The sequence below is a fragment of the Lampetra planeri genome, chromosome 37, assembly GCF_965212315.1.
Source record: "Lampetra planeri chromosome 37, kcLamPlan1.2.h2, whole genome shotgun sequence".
Taxonomy (NCBI): Eukaryota; Metazoa; Chordata; class Hyperoartia; order Petromyzontiformes; family Petromyzontidae; genus Lampetra; species Lampetra planeri.
In genome coordinates, this window is record NC_136143.1 from 8,778,476 (window position 1) to 8,798,464 (window position 19,989).

At 50.8% G+C, this 19,989-nt stretch overlaps 1 protein-coding gene across 3 annotated transcripts; it reads right to left on the reverse strand.

Moving 5' to 3' along the window:
* Positions 1 to 1,239: 1,239 nt before the first annotated feature.
* Positions 1,240 to 19,423, reverse strand: MNT (MAX network transcriptional repressor). 3 transcript variants are annotated; one of them, XM_078612007.1, is made up of 6 exons: positions 18,633 to 19,423; positions 12,783 to 13,149; positions 11,907 to 11,948; positions 8,879 to 8,990; positions 5,982 to 6,264; positions 1,240 to 5,091 (listed from the first exon to the last, which is right to left on the reverse strand). In XM_078612007.1, the coding sequence occupies exons 1-6, from the start codon at positions 18,697 to 18,699 to the stop codon at positions 3,317 to 3,319; spliced, it is 2,646 nt and encodes an 881-aa protein (XP_078468133.1). In that variant the 5' UTR covers positions 18,700 to 19,423; the 3' UTR covers positions 1,240 to 3,316. The 3 variants fall into 3 exon arrangements, with proteins under 3 accessions (XP_078468133.1, XP_078468131.1, XP_078468132.1); XM_078612005.1 differs by having other exon boundaries at positions 12,294 to 13,149; XM_078612006.1 differs by lacking the exon at positions 11,907 to 11,948 and having other exon boundaries at positions 12,294 to 13,149.
* Positions 19,424 to 19,989: the final 566 nt, after the last annotated feature.

Sequence of the window (19,989 nt, forward strand, 5' to 3'; positions counted from 1 at the left end):
ATTAGGGCAGGGCTAGGCTATACACGTCCTATCTCCTGGCTGATGGTGGAGTGCCCACTTTATTGGTTGATGGATGAGACCCACCCCCCAATTATCGATCGATTGACACAAGACCATCAATCATCAACAGCCACCCTTCCACGTGCAGCCGTCCATTCTAAACTGATGTACAAATAGGGCTGTTGTACAATGGCCGAGCCAGTAAATATTTCCAATTATTTGCATTGCAGTACTGTGCATTTTAGTACCCGTGACTGCCACATGACACGCAACAGTTATGCGAATGAAACGTCACCATAACAAACACCACGAAGCATCGAGAGAGACGGGGGGAGTTGAATTCATTGAGCCTCCCACGACAAAAGATGACGATGAGACGTCTTGCAATTGGCAAGTACTTGACGGTCGGCATCAACTTTGAGATGATAATTAATACATCATTCGGAGTGTATCATGGCATATTCTGGGTGGCCGTTAGAATCACAGCAGGCCTTCAAAATGGGAATAAGGGCACTACGATTATTTCTAAATGTAATTAATACGTTTTTTTTTTTATGAACGCCCTTTTACTCACCGTTTAAATTGGAAATGCTATTGAAACCAATGTACGCCACGTACACACACACACACACACATCTGAATTACAATGCTCAACCAGGGTAATACAAGTCGCTTAATGTGCCCCCCCCCCTCCCCGACTGCTCATAAATGACAGAACGCTTCAAGACAAACAAGAACAACGTCGCAAGAACAGTACAGCTGAAATGCCCGGTCAAAAACAAAAGAACCGGTTTCATAAAAACCTTCAGCTTTGTTACAAAATATCCTAGTGCAAAAATGCATTTTAAAACGCCGTCCCCTCGCTATTGTCACGGTCACAGTACGCGAGTCGATTTAAACAAGCCACGGTGAAGTAGACCCAATCTGCACGGCGTCGTCAAATAAGCATCTCTCCCCCACCGCTAAACAGCGGTGTGTGCGTACGGCATGCGTTAGAGCGTGGCATGTGTTCGAGTGTGCCATGCGAATGTATTCGGTGCAAGGTCCGGAATACGAAACAGCCGAATGAGCTGGAGCTCAATATGCGCAACTGGTCAAGAACACTTTTTACTGGTAGGAACCTCTGGTGACACCAGCCAACAGGGGATTATTGTGTCCGTCGTGCAGGGAGGGGCTGGGTTGGGAGGGTAGGGCTGGGTGGAGAGGGGAGGGTGGGGAGGGGCTGGGTGGGGAGGGTGGGGCTGGGTGGGGAGGGGCTGGTCACCCCGTGGTGCCCTTATAAAACTCAACGTTTAACCTACTCACGCCGGCTTGTTCCCGCCCTCACAGTCGGGCATATTTGCGGAATACACCACGCCGCCGTTGACCCTGGCCATTGACAGAGCAACCCAACGTTCCTACCAGCTCCCTCCTCCACAGGAATGTGTTCTCTTGCACACAAGCTTGGCCACTCGGTTTTCAAAATTACAGCTTACCAATGCCAACTCTGCTGCTTGCACAATGCAGAAAAAGCCATCGAAAACGTCAAAGCTCGAATGGCCTGCGGTGCGTTCTCTCCCTCTGTCGGCTGCGCCAGGTACTACTGTAACGTTACATTTCGATTTAAAGCTGTCGTGACTGCAGGGATTCATATTCTTGGTTCTTTCGGAAAAGTACCGTAGAAGGGAAATAATAAAATAATAAAAATATAACTATAAAATTATCTTTATTTTGGCAATCGAAACGTCGTGAGAATTTTATTGTTTTACTTTTATTATTTTCCTTCTACGTGACTTTACCGAAAGAATCAAGAATACTGGAACGTTGCTTTTTTGTCCGAGGCGCCTTGGAATGTAATGTTTTGACACTTTGTTGTGCAAAGAATGCGGCAATGTAATCCTGCTGACCGAGTCCTAGCTGTATGTCTTTGTTATATGGACGGGTAATAATGTAAGATGTTGAGTAAAGGGGAAATGCAATGGTCAATGTTTGTCTTACCCGTGGGAGATTATTGTCCACATCCCATGTTCAGATTCTATTATTTCACAATGGCAATGATTAAATCCTTCGACAACAAAATTGGCCAAGTTGGATACATTTTTCTGGTGATGTCGCCAAAAGGGAAATGTTTTGGACAAAAATAAATCGCCTAAAATGTATTTCTGGTCTCCAAGGGCCAAGTTAAGCCACCGAGATAACCTCGCTATTCTATTACTTATGGGCTTAACGGACACGTAACGGTGTACACAAAGCCAAAGCAAGGGCAACTTCAGGGGCCGTTGAAACATTTAGGTGACCACCAGTCGCTAAGCTATAACACGTAGCTAGAGTTCTCCCAAACTTCCCACAACACACCTGGCTTGGCTCACCACACTCTGACAAAAACTTAAAAAAGAAATCACCATTGCAGACTTCTAATTTCCATCGTCAACAATACCCACACGTTTATACGAAAGAACACGTTGCCCGGGCAGAGGGGTTGTCATGTGAACCAGCTCTAGGCGCAGATCGCGTAAGCCGACAAGAGACGTTTCGTTGTTGAGGAGGGTAGGGATGTGACGATGTGTGTCACCGCCACACGAGAGCGGAATGGTTTCCGCTGTGCGGCTGCTCCACCCCGCGCCCCAGCTGCTCGCCCACGGGACTCGTACAGGACACAGGATATTGCACTGCTGAGCACGTTGCCTCACGCACAGTTATCTCAAATGTAAAGCTTGCGCTAGCCAAAATACCAAAATGCTATGCTGTGATATAAAAAAAATATTACAAATTAAGTGTTTAAAAAGACTTTGACCATCGGCTACTATAAATGACATTGGTTAAGTGCATTCGAGAGCTTACTCTTCCCTTTATGTAAATGCAGCTGGGCAAAGCTTTAGTAAGCATCCCAAAGCAACACACAGGGTCGGTTTATAATAAAACACTTGCCACATTTTCACAGTATATACCAGCAATTAATATGTACAAAAGTTCCATTTATTATAAAATTGACATTACGATAATATACAAATGTCAGCTGGTTTCTATCATTTAAATTAGCTCAGCTACACATTTAAACCTTCGACAATAATGAAAACTTAGGATCATTTTACCAAAGGAGGACACTAGTTCGACTGCACGGTAACCAACGTCATTCATGTACCCGACCAGCACTACCCAAACGATCATCATGAATAACAAATTCGTCCGCACCCGTTCTCGTACACCTCACGGGCAAATACACAATGAGCACATTTGCACAGGCGCAACGGCGACGGCGTTGCGTCGTCGACGGAGATTTAAAAAAAAAGCGTGGAGTCGTGATCGTCCATGGGCCACGCCGCACCGAAACGTCCCTTTACTTCGGCGCTTCCGCATCGTGTGGCGGCAGGGCAGGCGGGGGCGCTGGCGAGGGCGCCGGCAAAGTCACTGGCACTGCTGCTGGCGCCGACATAGACGCCGACGTAGACGCAAGCACAGGGGCAGCTCTTCCTGCGGGCGTCACATTTCGCTGCGTCTCCATTGCGGTCGTGGCAGCGGCTGGCTCGGGCTGCTCCACGGCAGGAATCACGTCGCCGGCAGGCGCTTTTGCATCCGCGGCGTTGGCGGTAGCAGCGCGAGCATCGGCCAAGGCGGATGCGATGGCCGGAGTGACGTGCGGCTCCACCAAACTGCCCGGTCGTCCGACCAGAACCGAAGCGGCCGCCAGCTGACCGGCCGCTCCGCTGCCTTGCCCGATGAGGACAGGCAAACTGATGATGTGGGTGGTGGTGGCGACAGCACCGGCGGGTAAAGGGTGCACGAGCGTGGGCGCCTTCGGAGCAACCTCCAGAGTCACCGCGGATGAAGAAGGGGCCCCCCCCCGGGGTCGCGTCAGGCGGGGGCCGCCCCTTGATCCCACCCCGCCGATGACGCCTTGCGGGACGCCGGGCTGCGCCACGTGGATCACGGCGGCGCTGGGCCGCCCGATAAGGATGTGCGCCCCCGTCACGTGTCCGAGCGGGCCGGTCTGCCCGATGAGCAGCGGTGCCGCCGCCTTGGGGCTCCCGCTCACGGCGTGGCTCGTCGCCGGGGAGCCGGGGCCCGCGGCAGACACGGCACGAATGTCTGCCACCTGCAGGCCCGGGGTGGGCTTGCCGCCCGCGTCGGGGTTGACGGGACGGAGGACGTGAAGCGCGTGGCCGAGCGGGGCCTGGATGACCGACGTTTGGCCGGACGCGACGGCCCTCTGTGGCACCGCCGCCGCCAGGCTCAGCGTGGTCGCCACGCCGGCCTTGTCGTGCACCAGGGCGTGCGGCAGCGTCAGCACGTGCTGTGCGACGCTCCGATGCAGCGTCGGCGCGTGCGACAGCGCCGGGCCCACGGCACGTGCGGTCGCCGTGGTCACCGTCACGGCGTGGTAGTGGTTCTGCGACGTCGGGGCGTGCGGCTTCTGGGATGGCGCGCCGACTACCGTCGCCAGCTTTGGCGGCCGCAGGGGCTGCTGGGAGGAGCCGGGAGGCGCCGCGCCGCCCACCACCTGCACCACCGACGCGTGCTGGGCCGCGGGCACCTGGGCGCCCACGTGCCGACCCGGACCGACGGCTGGCACCTGGCGGACGGGCGCCGCCGCCGCCGCCGGCTGCGGTGACGTAGCCTGCGGAGCTTTACGAGGCGTCGCACCGGACGGCGCGGTTGGCGGCGCGGGGTGGCAAGCCACCTGTATTGGCGAGCCAAGCTGGGAGAGCACCTGCACCGTGGTACGCGGAGATAGAGTCTGCACGGTGGCGTGCTGCGCCAACGCCTGCAGGGCCGCGTTTTGAGAGGTCTGTCCAGGCGGCTCTTGCGAAGGGGCCTGCACCGGAGCGCCCTGAGGGAAAGCGTGCAATGCCGTGTGCTGGGCGAAGATTTGCACCGTGGTGTTCTGACTGGCCGCCGGTCCTTTTGCAGCGTGGGGAAGGGCCTGCCAAGGTGCACTCTGGGCAAAAGCCTGCACCTTTACATTCTGGGAAAAAGGCTGCATCGGTGCATTCTGGGAAAGAGGCTGGGATGGTACGTTCTGGGGTGATGCTGTCTTTTGGAACCACGATGGTGTTTCAGAAGGCAGGACGGGTCCAGAATTCTCCAGTTCTTCATCCACGTTTTCTTCTCCCTCTGCAACAAAGCAAATCGGTTCAACCGGATGTTAAGGCCGAGGGAGATGCTCATTTACCTCGAGCCCAAAGGCTTCGGCGAGACAATTTTGACATGAGAAGGGGAGGGATAACATTGAAGAGCAAAATTAGCCAATGCTCTGACAGTTCCATCTTTTGTGCATCGGTTGTTTGTGGCAGAGATTAATTGATGTTTGATACGGATGGGAATAAAAAAATGATTGATCACAATCGGACCCAAAAAAAATATTGCGAATCATATCCGCTGCGAAAGCCAACGGTGTTAAATTCATAAATGCAATCTTTAAAAGAAAGACCAAAAAAATTACAAAACATTCGTCGTAAACTCTGCCTAACAGGAAAATGTGGGAATGACTGGCACACCCAGAGCTGTGCCAGTGTAGGGCCCTCGAGCCAGAACCATGATATGGCCTCACAAGACATCTGAATTTGATTTGGCACCAAGCAGGGCCCAGCGGGCTGGGGCATAATGATGCATTCATTGCGTGCGATGTCAGTCAGTAGCACCCTGTGTCATTTACGTGCACCTCGGACTCATTCACACTCGAGTGTGACATTAGCAGTGCTGCCCAGCTTCTGTGGTGCAACGCAAAACCGATGCTTCTGAATACCAATTAAGGGGCTGGCTTGGCATGGTTCCGGCACAGCTTGGCTGTGAAGTGAAAAAGGTATCAATTTTGCATCACCCAACGCTTGAACAGACAACCGTGCGACACACCCGCTTCAATCCGAGCCCTGCTATGCGAAATCACACCTCACACTCTCAGTCACGTGAAGAGAGGCCAGCGTGACTTCCCCTCCACCCCGCCCACTCCCATTCGATTGATCGTTCACCCCTCCCGACACAAATGCCGGGAAGCCGTCGCTCACCAGAGGCTGTGGAGGTCGCGTCGTCGTCCTCCGCGTAGTCATCCTCGTCGTCATCGGTGCCGGCGGCGGCGGCGGCGGCGGTGGCGCCGCGGCTATTCGAGTGCCCCGGCCGTGGTGTGGGCCCGCGGGGCATGGCCTGGCGCAGGAGGCTCTCAATGTGCGCCGAGTCCAGGCTCTCGCCCAGCTCGTTGCGCAGGTCGGCAAGGCGCTGCTGCGACGAGATCTTCTCGCGAGCCAGACGCTCCATCTCGTGCTCAAACTCCTTCTCCTTCCGCTTGAGCACCTTTGTGAGCGGCAGAGGTCACGGGGCAGTCACAACCAAGGGCCATAAGCCAAGAAGGTGATGAATCTCTCCACTGCGTGATTTGGTGAACAGTTATAAATCAGGATCGTGACTCGATTTCTAGAATTTGTTTTGGATCCAGTTTTGCCATCTCATTTGTCGTACATTTGTATCGACTCATTCGCTCAAACCTAAATTAAACACTCGCATATAATTTACAGAAACAGTTCAACGCATGTACGATACGTGTTACAATGGATTTGAATTTGATGTCGTGTTACATAAACCACTATTGGTCTCCCGAGCTGCTCACAATTGCTCTCATGAAGACGACCTGCCTCCTAAGAATAAGCGAGTCGATGCCAGGTGACAATGACATCCAAAACGTGCAATTCAGCAATTACGCGAAAGCGTACTCACAACATTTAGAATTACAAAATAAGTCTCTAAGCGTCTCTCTGCTCGAAGGAGCCTGAAGCGGTGCTCATGAGCTGAGGTAGCTGTCATAATTCAACATTCCTACACAGGTCAGTTCTCCACCGGATGACCAATATTAACTTCACACAAACTCATCTTTTGATCGGAAAGAAATTAAGGGCTGGGATTTTAACTTTTATCCTTCTGATTTTCAGTCAAGCACGCTTGCCACAGTACAAATTGCTAAACGTTACATGAAAGTATTTCTTTTGAACCAGGAAAGCAGAATCAGTTTATCCCAAGACTCGTTGAGAAGATTCCTTAGTAGAGATTGTTGACGCTTTTACCCCCGCCCCACCCCCCAAAAACCTAAGTATGCATGCTACCTGCACTTATCTTTACATCCTTTCACACACTACGAGAACATTTTCGCTGGCTGGCTATCATACGCATGTTGGTCGGCTTGCATGCAGCGGTGCACCATCACCGGGCACATCGGCACGATGGTCACCCGCCATCCCACGGCATTGAGCCAGGTTCGTGCGTGGCACCGACGCCTCCCCGCCCGCCCACCCACCCACCCTCCACCTCGGTTGTGTGCGTCCCACGAAAATGAGCGGCCAGTGCCGGTTATATACAAAAAGGCAAAACGTACGAAAGGGCTTCCTCATTCTGTAGAGTGAAGCCATGTTACGCGGTTTTAGTTAGCACGCAACATTTCATGGAATAAATTGTTCAAGATAATCGTTTTCAGAGTTGCATGATGTTGCAATAGACTTGTGAACAATTTGCAGGAAAAAGTGTGTACGAGCGCTTTCAAAAAAACTGCCGTATAAGTTTGTGGCATCTGGACAGTAGTCTAGGAGAATGCATGATTGAAATTGAGGGAATAGAACACGGTGTGAAGGAATAGACGAGTGGTGTGGACCGATGGCCCGTTTCATATTCCCGTTCTAATTATTCTGTTCTACCCTGCTGCACTGTACAAAAGAGTGTCCATCACATGGATTACACATTGGATATTAAATCCCTCAGGTATAAATTATGGGGCGGTGGCCGGGTGGCTAATACAAGGTCAGGGCACGGATCTGGAACCACCGACAACCTGGGTTCAATTTCAGGCGAGTGCGAGATTTAGACAGGTTCTCAAGTGGAGCCAGTTGATGGTCCCAGCGAAGTAATCAACGAATGCACGAAAAAAAACTCATGTTAAAGTTGAGCTTTTTCAGGTAATTTGGCGCACTTCAGGCCGATCATTTAAAATGTTGACTTTTATTTTTATATGCAACGAACACTCTTTTCGAAAGGGGAAATAAAAATTGTGCCCCCCGTGTAGAAAGAAAAAAGAGGTTAAACGATTGAATTTAAATACAATTCTGACAGCATTTGCGTTTGCTGTTTGAGGCAAGACGGTTTGCACGGTTTTGCCGAGAGCTTAAAAATAAATTCTCTTCACAGGACTCCAATAATGCAGTTGTAATAAGTGCGGGTAAAAATATATTCTGGATGATTCCGCCCCCTTCTCCTTCCCCCTGAAAATAAAATCCCTCCTCTTCCCGACCATCTCAGAATGCGCGTCACGACACACAGCTGCATCTAAATGCTGCGTAAAACTATTATTGTATTGCTCAAGTTCGATAATTAGGTACAACCCTTAGGAGCAAGAGCAGGTTTGTTTTACATCCAAAGTGTCTACCCCCTCAGCGGTGCAATGCAAGGATGTGTTTGCTTGTAGCAGAAGTGGCACAGTGGACGTTAAAAGATCTTGCCACGTTATTCAGAAAAGGAGTCGGTCACGGATACCGGCATCCCTGCCCATATGTGCCACATTTAAAAATGACTTGCAAACTACGGAATTGGGTGAAGCTCAACAGCAACATCGCCCCCATCCCTCCCGCCCCCACACGTATTGCAGGCTACTATCGTGCGTGAACACGCATCGCTCTCCTGACAGCCCTGCAAAAGAACAATGACACAAACACCAATTGTTGCTCACAAAGTCGGATTTGATAGCAAGCAAAAATATCTGTGCTCATATATATATATGTATATATATATACATATATATACATATATATACATATATATATGTATATATATATATCCGGGCTCCTGTTGCAGAGTCGACACTGCGATAATCACCAATGCCAACCCCCTCCCCCCACCCAGCCTCCCGCCTCCCCCCTCAACACCGTACCTGGATATAGCGCAGGGCTCCGCGCAGGATCGTCAAATTTGACGTCTTCTTCTCCTCCATGCTGGGGATGATCTTCTTGAGCGCGTCGAAGCACTCCTTGAGGTGAGCGCGCCTGCGGGCAAGTAGGGCCACAGGTATCGCGCAAACGCCCACCACACATTGTTCACGGTCGTGCAACGTTAGCCAAGACGCGCAAGGAGGAGGAGGGGGGGGGGGGGAATCGGGGGGGGGGGGGAATCGGGGGGGGAGTCGTGCCCGTTGTGCCTGGACCCGGACAGGAGTGCAGCAACAATAAGTTCAGTTTAACACGTAGCAGGCTTTGGCGACCAGTATTATCCATAACAGAGGTTTTTTTTGGGTTAGATTGCGTAAATATAAATGTCATTAAACCCGCCACGGCCAATTAATAAGGTTTGTCACGTAAACAAAACATGCCAATTTGTTACTCGTACAGCACACCGGCGTGTTGCCAGAGTTGACAACACTGGCTGTCGCCTGATGCTAGTTGTAATTACTGGCAAAACGTCGTACTCGAATTGTAAATGTTGTGGGTTTACTCCCTAAAACGTTTTGTTCACGTGACAAACCTTCCTTATTGGCTGTGTCGGGTGGTGGCGGGTTGAACGACACATTTACGCAATCTAACCCAAAAAAACTCTCATGAACAAGAAGATCGCTCAAGCCAAGAGACAAGACGCTGCCATGTACACAGAGAGAAAAACGTGAGACAAAAAAATCAAGACGTCAAGTGTCACAGGTCTGCCCTTTACAACAAAAATACCTCGCGCAAGAGAGACTGGAATGCCAACAGAACTATATTTTACACCGTATTATAGAATCTACGGTATCACAGAATCTCGATCCGTCAACGTAGTTATTGTGACCTCAGTCTATTGGCCAGGTGCTCCGTTACTATCGTCAAGCGTGATGCATTACTGCAAATGCATATTTTGCAATAAAGCACAATCTTAAAGATATGTATCAAAAATAAAAACAAAGTCTTTTTTTCATTATGGAATGTGGCGTCGTATACTACGATTCGAAGTGGAACGATTGCAGATCCGACATCGCGATGCACAATCGCTCCCGCGAGATCAACGGGAACGTGGTCGGGATGAGACTTTTTACATTCAGAGACCACCCGTACCGCATTCCCCTACTTATGCAAGGGGCAGCACTGCAAGAGCGCAAACGTCAGTCGAGATAAAGAACAGGGGACCTCTTGAAAACACCACACGTGCGGCAATACATCTCAAACAAAAAATCCTGCGCTTCAGACCCCGTTTCTTACTCCGAAAGTGAAGGCGTTTCAAACGAAGCAAACTGGTGCTTCAAAGATTTATTAGAGGTCTCGTGAGAACCGTCCACGGGGCTTTGACAAAGCAGACGTAAATGGGGGCTTTTTTTTTTTAAGGGAGGCCAAGGGAACAAACTTTTGCACAACAGCACAGAGGACAAAACCGGAGAAGCAGAAATCGCTCCGGCTGGCAAGGTGTGGTTATAAAGCTTCCTACATTCCTCCCCCTTGCAGAACCGCTACGTTGGCATTGGATGCACAACCTTGTAATAACGTCATCTTGGTAGGCTACCGCCTGCTCCTACATAAATTAAAACTACATTACAATTAAAAACAAAATTATATATTTTTTAAATAGGCAGATATTATTTTGGCACTTGCTTATTTGCCCTAATTTATTTTATTCGGGTAAATTTCTATTAGTTGGCATCTGATTATCCATACATTATTGTGGGAAGATCCCTCTCAGAGGAGTTGTGATTATTCTCATTATCCCCAACTCTGATACATCGGTTGGGTAAATGGAAGTCAATTCACAACGGCATCACGTGGCGACAACCCGTGTTTTAGGGTCCGCGGCAATCCGCATGCCATTGCACACCTGAAATGTAAGAGCGATCCACACGTTGAAATTACTTTCTTTTTTTTAAAGCAGGTGAAAAGACAAAGGTGGTTGGGCAACGATGCCACCCAGCTCCACTTGGCAACATCGCAGCGCGAGAGATTCAACACGGCGCGCGAGGTGAACGTATTTGTTTTACTCAAACATGCATCGAGATTTTTGAGATTATTTTGGTGCTGTAAATATCCAAATGATGGGCCACTTTGTTGAGCCATCATTTATGGCCAGGTAACTTCTGAAAAATAAGTTAATACCTTAGTGGGCTTTGCCTTGTAGGATGGGGATGGTTTAGTTTAATTTGTAGGTGTTTGGGTGATTTGTTTACATTTCTTGTACTTTGTGCTAGCATGTTTTTGTGCTGTTTGTTGCAACCTGCCTCTACTGGACATGTCATAAAGAGCTTTATAGCTCATCGGATTCCTCCACTGAAAATATTCTGATTCTTAAAAGTGCCGCCACCCTCTTTTCTGTCCGCCCAAGCCGTTCACCCCCCTACCCACCCCGCACTGCAGCGGTGCTTGGTGGCAGGGTGGGGTGCACCGTCACCCAAACCGCGAGGCGTAAGCTCACCGCTATGCAGCTTGACCTTCTAAGCGCGTCTTTAAGAAGTCGCGTGAAAAATTTACACTCGCCAAATCTGACCGCTCGCCGTTACCGACCGAGAGGGCGTCTCGCGCAACGCACAAAAACACTTTTCGAATTCAATACGCTCAGGTGGCACCCGAGCGTACTGTGGTGTGAAAATTGTTCAACACCCGCGCAAGCGTTTTAAGCGGTCACAAAGCGCTGCTTACCAACACAAGCTTTGACGTTTCGGTACCATTTTAATTGACGCTCTGGAAAACTGCTTCTTGCGTTTAGTTCACTGTCCTTCCCCGCACCTCAGATTGGCACGGTTGGCAAAATGTACGGTGCGAAAGAAGTTCAACACATCTCCGTACGTACATCGTGATAGCACCGTGTATTTCAACACGTGTTTAGGTTTCAAACGGCTTCAAAGGTTTAAGTCCTCATTGATTCACTTGGCCTCTCTTAGAAAACGGCAAGACAGTTTTGGAAAATGGTCTCTATATCAAAGTCCCTCTCCCAGTACCCGTCGCAAAACTTACCTGGACTTTTCGAGCTTGTTGTGGACTTCCCTCGTTCCGGCACTGTTTATCGGGAAAGGGATAAATGACATTTACTTTTTTGGCTTTATTTTGCTTTCGTTAAATAAATCAAATATTTTTAATGTTAATCAACGGATATCTTTTTTTTGAGCCTTCAGCTACGGAAAAGAAACGGAAAAAAAAACTTCATGGGGTTAACCGTAGACGCGGGTTTGCAAAGAGCGCTCGTAAGTTAAGCCTCACGAAGAAATATATTGCTAAAATGAAAAATAAAAGCACACACGACCAGGATCAAAGTTGAACAATCACTTACACAGCTGAACTAGACCAGAGATTAAATCACCCAGAGGTTAATCGACTAGACCAGAGACGAATCAGAGTACTGACCCTCCTGGTCTCCTCTTCTGATCGGCTGGAAATAGCTCATCTGCCGAAGCCTGTGCGACTTTGCTGGGCGCCATGGGCGGTAGCAGCGCTGGCTGAGCCGACTGGCCAGTGACCCCGGCTTGGCCCGGACTCGCCGAACCCGGCCCCGCGGCCTGTGGGAACGCTCGGCCAGGACTCTCGGAGCCCGAACCCGCAGAGAGCGACGGCTCCTTAAACGTGGAAGCGGGCAGCAACAAGGTAGGCTGTTGCTGCTGATGGTTCTGATGATGGTGAAGCAGGACGCGGCCTGGGTTCGCAAATCGAGCATTAACCGGGGCTGGGATCGGGGCTGGAGTCTCTGCGAGAGGTGGTTGCGATGGCGAAACCGTCACTGCCATCATCCCACCCGCTGTGGCAACGTTCGCCTGCTGCTGCTGAGCAGCCCGACCACCCGGGCCGGACCTTGGTGTGGCATTTGTGCCGGCCGACAGAGGCTGCGTTGGGGCGAACCTCTTGTAATCGGGCGTCAATTTGCTCGGGTCGGACGTCGAGCTGGCCGATGGGGGCGACACTGCCGCCGCCGCCACCGCCGCCGCCGCCACCGCCGCCCCCCCCGGGCTCTGGGAGGCGCCGTGATGGTGCAGGGTCGAAGGCGGAGCGGTGGCGCCGGTGACAGCCGAGACGGCGTGCGCGCGCCCGCCCGTGTGAGCGTCGCACGTGCCGTTCGTGGGCCGCCGAGCCGAGGAGGGCGAGGGCGGCGCTGCGGTGGGCAGCAGGGCGCCGGTGGGTAGCATGAGCGTGTACACGTGCGGGGTGTGGTCCCCGTTCGACAGCCGGCCTTCCACATCGCGCTCCAACGAGATCTCGAGTTTGTCCGCTGAAACACAAGTCAACACTCTTTTCATTAAACCACACACAAGGCTCGCCCCCTGATGTATCACTTCTATTTAAAGGCCTTGCGAGTTTTGGCTAAGCAGAGCTGTTATTTTTGCATCACACACTTGTTGAAGATGGGACAGTGAGAAGGTGCGATTGCAAGTGTTTAAACAGTGGCATCATTAAACCTGCAGATTTACGCAAAAGCTTTTTTTAAGATATAAAGATAACACAATATAGCATCATAATTGTATTAAAAAGTTGTAAATTGTTGGTTACAGCAACGATAAATGTGTATAAACCTGTAGTGGCATAAGATGCTCGTTGTACAATGTTATTTATGTATGTATGTTGAACGTCTTTTGCACCATATGTAGCCAAACGCGCTTATCGGAGATGCATGAGTAGTAAATTGAAAGCAACTCCTTTGACCAGAGGGCTAGATTAAAAATATCACACGGCACAACTATAGGCTCTCAAGTATGCAACGTTTACACATTAACGCGCCGCACGACCGACCAGTCTGGAAATATAACGCACGGTTTTACAAACGCCATTCCTCACGGCCGACCACAGCACGGTATACATTTCCATATTTAACAGTCTTCTCCGTTTAAAAAGACCTTTCAGCACTCAACGCACGTAACGGTGGATAATAAAATCCCACATTGATGTAGGCAGTGCCAATTTAAATACATATCTTAATAGGGGAGGGCCTTAATAACATGGGACCTTTATTTCCAGCATCAAAAAACATCATAGGTTTTACCCCTGCTGCCAATGAAACAAGTGTTAAGATGTTCAAACACAAAATAAGGGGCCCTTAGTGTAAAAAGTGCGCTCTATCGGTACACTAATTACACGGCATCACACGAGACGTTTTTATCAGTTGCCAGACAGGTGTAGCGTCCAATCATCTCAATTGTATTTCAACATGATCATAACTACATACTGAATTCATTTCCACACCCTTCATCACTGCTGGTCTACTCTTATGGAGGAGAACCACACAAAAACGCTTCTCATCAGGTGAAAATTACGAACGAAAAACTACCAGGCGCGAGCCGTTAACTCTTCATCGCTTGCCGCAGCTGCGTTTAATGTTTCGCTTCCATACATTTACCCCTGGTTTTATCTCCATTGTGATGTCGGCGTCATGCCAAGACAAAGCATCATAGATCCCGCAGATGCAGTACAACCCTTTTGTGAGAGAACAGCTCGCAGAAGTGGATAATTCAGATGCCATTGTGCTCATGCCGACTGCCAGGGCAGTTAATGTCGAGAGAAAATGACCAATTTTAAGGTTCACGGTTTTGAAGGCAGAGGTCGCAAACGGGTTTTGATTCCTTACCCGTACCCGGCCGCACCAGGGTCGCAAACGGGTACCCGTACCCTACCTGTAGGGTACGGATATCGGGTACCTGATTGCGACCTCTGGGATGAAGCCATGTTGCAGGCGTGGGTGGGTTGATTCTAGGAACTTGAATTGTGAGAAGAGACAAGACGTTGGGAAATGAGTGACAAACAGTTACTCACCAGTGACTCACGGTCTACCCGTACCCGTACCCGGCCGCACCAGGGTCGCAAATGGGTACCTGTACCCGGCCGGGTACGGGTAGCCGGGTATCGGGTAGGGGTACGGGTATCGGGTACCCGGTTGAGACCTCTGTTATGAGGCAATGATCTCCATCTGTCCTGAAGGACCATTGCCCGCATGTTAGATTACTTCACATTTCAGTATTTCGGTTTTAACACAGAGCACCAAAATCACCGGATCTCATCAGGTACGCGGAAGGTGAGCAGGGCTGAGCTTAAACAGAGAGGGCATGGGAGGAGGGGGGCACCCACTCTCCGGAAAACAGGGGATGTAGGTCGATTTGGCGCTGTAAAGTTGGCGGAGAGCATTGGAGAGTACAATAATTGTAGTACCCCACAATGCTCCCCCCACCTTTAACCATCCGACACTACCCAGCGTGACGCATTAAACAAGAAATGTGATGCAGCGTTGGGAGTGGTGCACAAATACTAATAACAGACAAGAAACTCACATTCGTCAATAATACTCCCCCCTCCAGAGGAATTTTTTTGTTATATATAACTGGTGACGTTTTTAGTAGTTGTACCTTCCATCTCTCTCCTATGAAGGGCCATTGCCCGAAACGTCTTCAATTACATGTTTCTTTACCTCTATAGAGCAGTTTTATTGGCAAATGTGTTTTTGTTGTTGCTATCTGTGCTTGTCAGCGTGTGGTAAAATAACTGCAATGACTCGCAACTGCGGCAGAAAGGGCTCCTCTCATCTTAGCAGCGGATTGACAACAGCACCCATAAATGTCGACGCTTCACTCGTACGGCGGCTTGAAGGATGACGATGGCAAAGTGGTTTTCATGCTGCGCTAAAAAAAAACCTCCCCACAATTGCCTCCACAAATAACGTGATGCCATGTGGCCACGTGAACGGGCACATGTAACCCGCTAAGGCAAGTCCACACGTAGCGTTGCGCATGTAAACCCGCGTTTGAGGACACATCTCAAAAGGATTATTCCTACAAAAAAAATTGCAATTTCGCAAGCGGCCGTGGTGATGTGATGTTGACGTGGCGTGTGTGTGCGTGCGCATTGTCCGGGGAAATATTCGGGGGTGCTGCTGAACGCATTACATCACTGCACCGGTGGTGGTGGGGTGGGTACGTGTGCATCGTGTACGTTGCCGAGCCAAGACGTCACCGCAGCCCCAAAGGAGGGCTTTCCCCAAAGAGTGACATTTCATTCAAGGAGGAGCCCATCCCCTAAGCAGTGACGAGATTGCAATGAATGGTGGGGGTGGTGAGGGCAAATGGATTTCTCCAACGTCTTTCCCCGACGCGAGAATTCCTCAGTCGGGGGAGCGGCAGCGTAGCGTAGGCGCGCTACGCCATGAACCCAGCCACCCGAGTTCGATTCCCGCTCACGGCCACCAACACCATTGACAATTATCTGAACCGGTCCTGGGCCTTCGCCCGAGGTCGACTCAGCCTCGAATGAGTACCTGGTGGTGCGGTGTGTAAAAACATCGCCCCTGGGGAGACAACGCTGGGATTTTTGCACGCAGCGTTGTAATACGGTGCTTTTTTTTCTGGAAGATTTGCTGGCTTATCCAGGATGTTTCTGTTGCGCGTCGTCGCTTTAAGATGTTCTCTGTTCATATTTTGTTTGCGGTTGCACCCGACTCAAGAGCCGCATGGCTCTTAATAAATGAAACTTGAAAACTTGAAACGGCCGTGGTGCTGGCCACCCACCCCTGCACAGGTGCTACTCGCTAACTGCACTTGCCCCGACAGTCTGTTAACGCTACACGGGGGATCTTTGTCTTTGGCGGCAGGGTGTTTACGCGAAACCCGTGACATCATCTCCGTGCAATCGGGTTTCTCCAACGTCTCTTCCTGGGACGATAGAATTCCTCAGGGGCCAAGCCGGGAATGAGAAATTTGTTTTTTGTGTTGCAGCAGCAGCAACAACACAAACATTAAAAAAATAATCTGCACGAGGTGAACGAACTGTTCTGTAGATTGACGCACCTGGTGGTGCAAAGGTTGCAAAAATCTATCGTGGGTTTTTTTGTTGTGTATTGTTTTTTTGTGTATTGTTTTTTTGTGTATTGTTTTGTGCGTATTGTTTTGTGCGTATTGTTTTGTGCGTATTGTTTTGTGCGTATTGTTTTGTGCGTATTGTTTTGTGCGTATTGTTTTGTGCGTATTGTTTTGTGCGTATTGTTTTGTGCGTATTGTTTTGTGCGTATTGTTTTGTGCGTATTGTTTTGTGCGTATTGTTTTGTGCGTATTGTTTTGTGCGTATTGTTTTGTGCGTATTGTTTTGTGCGTATTGTTTTGTGCGTATTGTTTTGTGCGTATTGTTTTGTGCGTATTGTTTTGTGCGTATTGTTTTGTGCGTATTGTTTTGTGCGTATTGTTTTGTGCGTATTGTTTTGTGCGTATTGTTTTGTGCGTATTGTTTTGTGCGTATTGTTTTGTGCGTATTGTTTTGTGCGTATTGTTTTGTGCGTATTGTTTTGTGCGTATTGTTTTGTGCGTATTGTTTTGTGCGTATTGTTTTGTGCGTATTGTTTTGTGCGTATTGTTTTGTGCGTATTGTTTTCTGTGGATTGTTTGTGTATTGTTTTTTGAGTATTGTGAAAGAGAGCTTGAGAGCTCATCGGACAGATTCCTTCGGTATAAAATGAATAATCGGATTCTGAAACCAGAGATGAAAGAAGCTTTTGCCGGTTATTTTAACCATGGCCAAGGTAAAACGATATTAAATGTAATTCATTTTCCTCGGTGGACTGCATCATGAAGACATCCGTTAATTACGGGCACGCCATCCCTACGCACGTGTCAACAGTGGACAGTCCTTCAACCCGAGAGCCACAATGGTTCCCCCGAGACGAGCGTTGCAAAGAATTCCGCGATGCTGCTGCTGCTCCCGACGTTTGCGCATTTTCTTAAAATGTAAAAATTGGTCAAAGAGAAATCGAACACCACTTGCTGTACCCGTCATCCCTACCGGTGTCGATCCTTCACTGCCAAAGTTCGGTGCCACTGGCTGTACACTCATACTGCTGCGGGTGTCATACAGGAAGGCATTACAGCAGCTACCACTGACAGAACACATCGAGTACTCGTGATACTACTCTGCAAGTACTTTGTAAGCACGAGCCAGCAGTACTAAAAATGTGCCGCTGCTGGTACAAATCAGTTGTGCCGCTGCTTCTACATTGTACTCGTCGGTGGCACAACTGCTAGTGATACGAGTCAGTCGCACCGCTGCTACTACCCCACCGGTACTGCCGTGTAAACGCAGCACCTAAATCCTACAAACGCCACGTGCGCGTCACGCCCCAAGGCACCACGGCGGGTCACGTGGCACACGGCATTGGCAAGTAACGCGGGGTCCACGTGCCCCACTGCACCGCGCGTACAAAACACGCAGGGGGGGGGGGCAATGCCCGCTAGTGGAAATTCCACATTCCTTTGGCACGGGGACACGTGTGGAATCGGTCCATCTCCCCCCCCTCTCCACCACCACCCATTAACCGCAGCACGTCCAATTAGCTCAGAACGAATGATCGACTAATTCTAGATTTGAAGCTTTCGTGACTGCAAGGAATCATATTCTTAGGTTTTTTCGGTAAAGTCACGTAGGTAAAACATCAAAATTAATGAAAATAAAATAAATTAATTTTGATGTTTTACCTACGTGACTTTACCGAAAAAACCTAAGAATACGAATGATCGACGTTTAACACTGCGGTATTCCGAACGCCCAGCGACTCAAGTGCAGGTGGTGCAAGCGGAAGCCGCCATTCGCCCAGCACCCCCCCCCCGCCCCCCAAAGACATCAACCCGCAATCCCCGGCTCCCCCCCCCTTCCCCCGCCAGTGATGTCACCGCGGCGCCGGTACCAGCCTGGTGTGTAACTCTCCCATGGGCGTGCGTCGAAACGTACCGCGCGCGTCTTGCTTGTCCTGCCACTCCACGTATCGCGCGGCCTCCAGCAGCGTGTCGATGTTCATGTCGGCGCGACGTGGAGAGGCGACGTTGTTGGTGGTGGTGTTGGTGAGGGGGGGCGTTGTGTAAACACGTGTGCGCTACGCCAAGGCGCGCACGCACGCGCACGCACGTGGGAGCCCGCGCATGCGCACACGCGACGCGCACACGTGGGTCGCGCGCGCGCGCGTGTGGGGGGGGGGGGACGTGCGCGCACGTGCACACGGCCCCTCCCCTTCACACCCCACCCCCCACTCCGCCGCCAGCAAGCAAAGCGCAATGAAAGCTCAACCTTTTTGTTATATTCCCCGAGATCACCACGCTAACTAACGCCCGCTAATAACATTGCGGCGACCGCCAAATCGACTTCACCGATGACAAACGCCGCCACCCCCCCAGCCGGCCGGCCGGCCCGCCCGCCCAGGCGTCTTCTCTTTCCTGTTATCTCCAGTGCTTGACGTACTTCAAATTTCCCTTCATAAAACCCGGAGAGGCAAATAAGTCCGCGCTACGCACGACCGATGACATCCGATCCGGCGGAGCACGGATTAAGCGACTCTTGTCCCACTACCACCGCTCAATCACCGACCCCCTGAGGACGACGATCGTCTTGCACGCCGCAGTCGCAGCAGCAGCAGCCGCAAGGCCGTAGACGTCGGCTGTAGTCGAGGCGACGAGGAGACGTCCCGTGCCCCCCCGGCTCATCGGGACAATACCGCCACCCCGCGCAAAATGGCGGGCTCGCACTCCAGCCCCGCCCCCCCCTCCCCCCCTCCTCTTGCAGCCCCGCCCCTCACAATCTCTAGCCCCCCCCCCGCCCGTCGCGCTAGAATCTCCACCCGGGATAAACGCACGCGGTGGGGTGGGGGGAGGGCTTTGGGTTGTTGTTGGGAGGCGGGGCGCCCGCCGTCTCGGGCACCGCCCCGCCCCAACACTCGGCGTCAAAACACTTCGGGTGGGCGCCACGCGCAACGGAAGAAAACCAAAACCCGGAGCGGCGGGTTGGCAGCGTGTGACGCGTGCGCGCGAGAACTGTGGATTCTGGATCGTAATGTCAGCGTGGCTCTGTGAGAATTGGGCAGAATTCAAGTTACATTTCGGGTGCATTTCCAATGTTGGAATTCGCCCCGCCACCAATTTGAACCGTCAATTCTCCCGCAGAAATTTGTTTTGGAGCCTAGCAAATACACTTGCAAGCCTGCACAACCACACGTTAAGCTGCTATGTGCCACCGCTGTAAGGTAACCAAGGGGGTGGGGGCTGCCGGTCTCATTTGCCGATGCATTGGGTAGGAAACCTTCGTGGGTAGCTGTGTC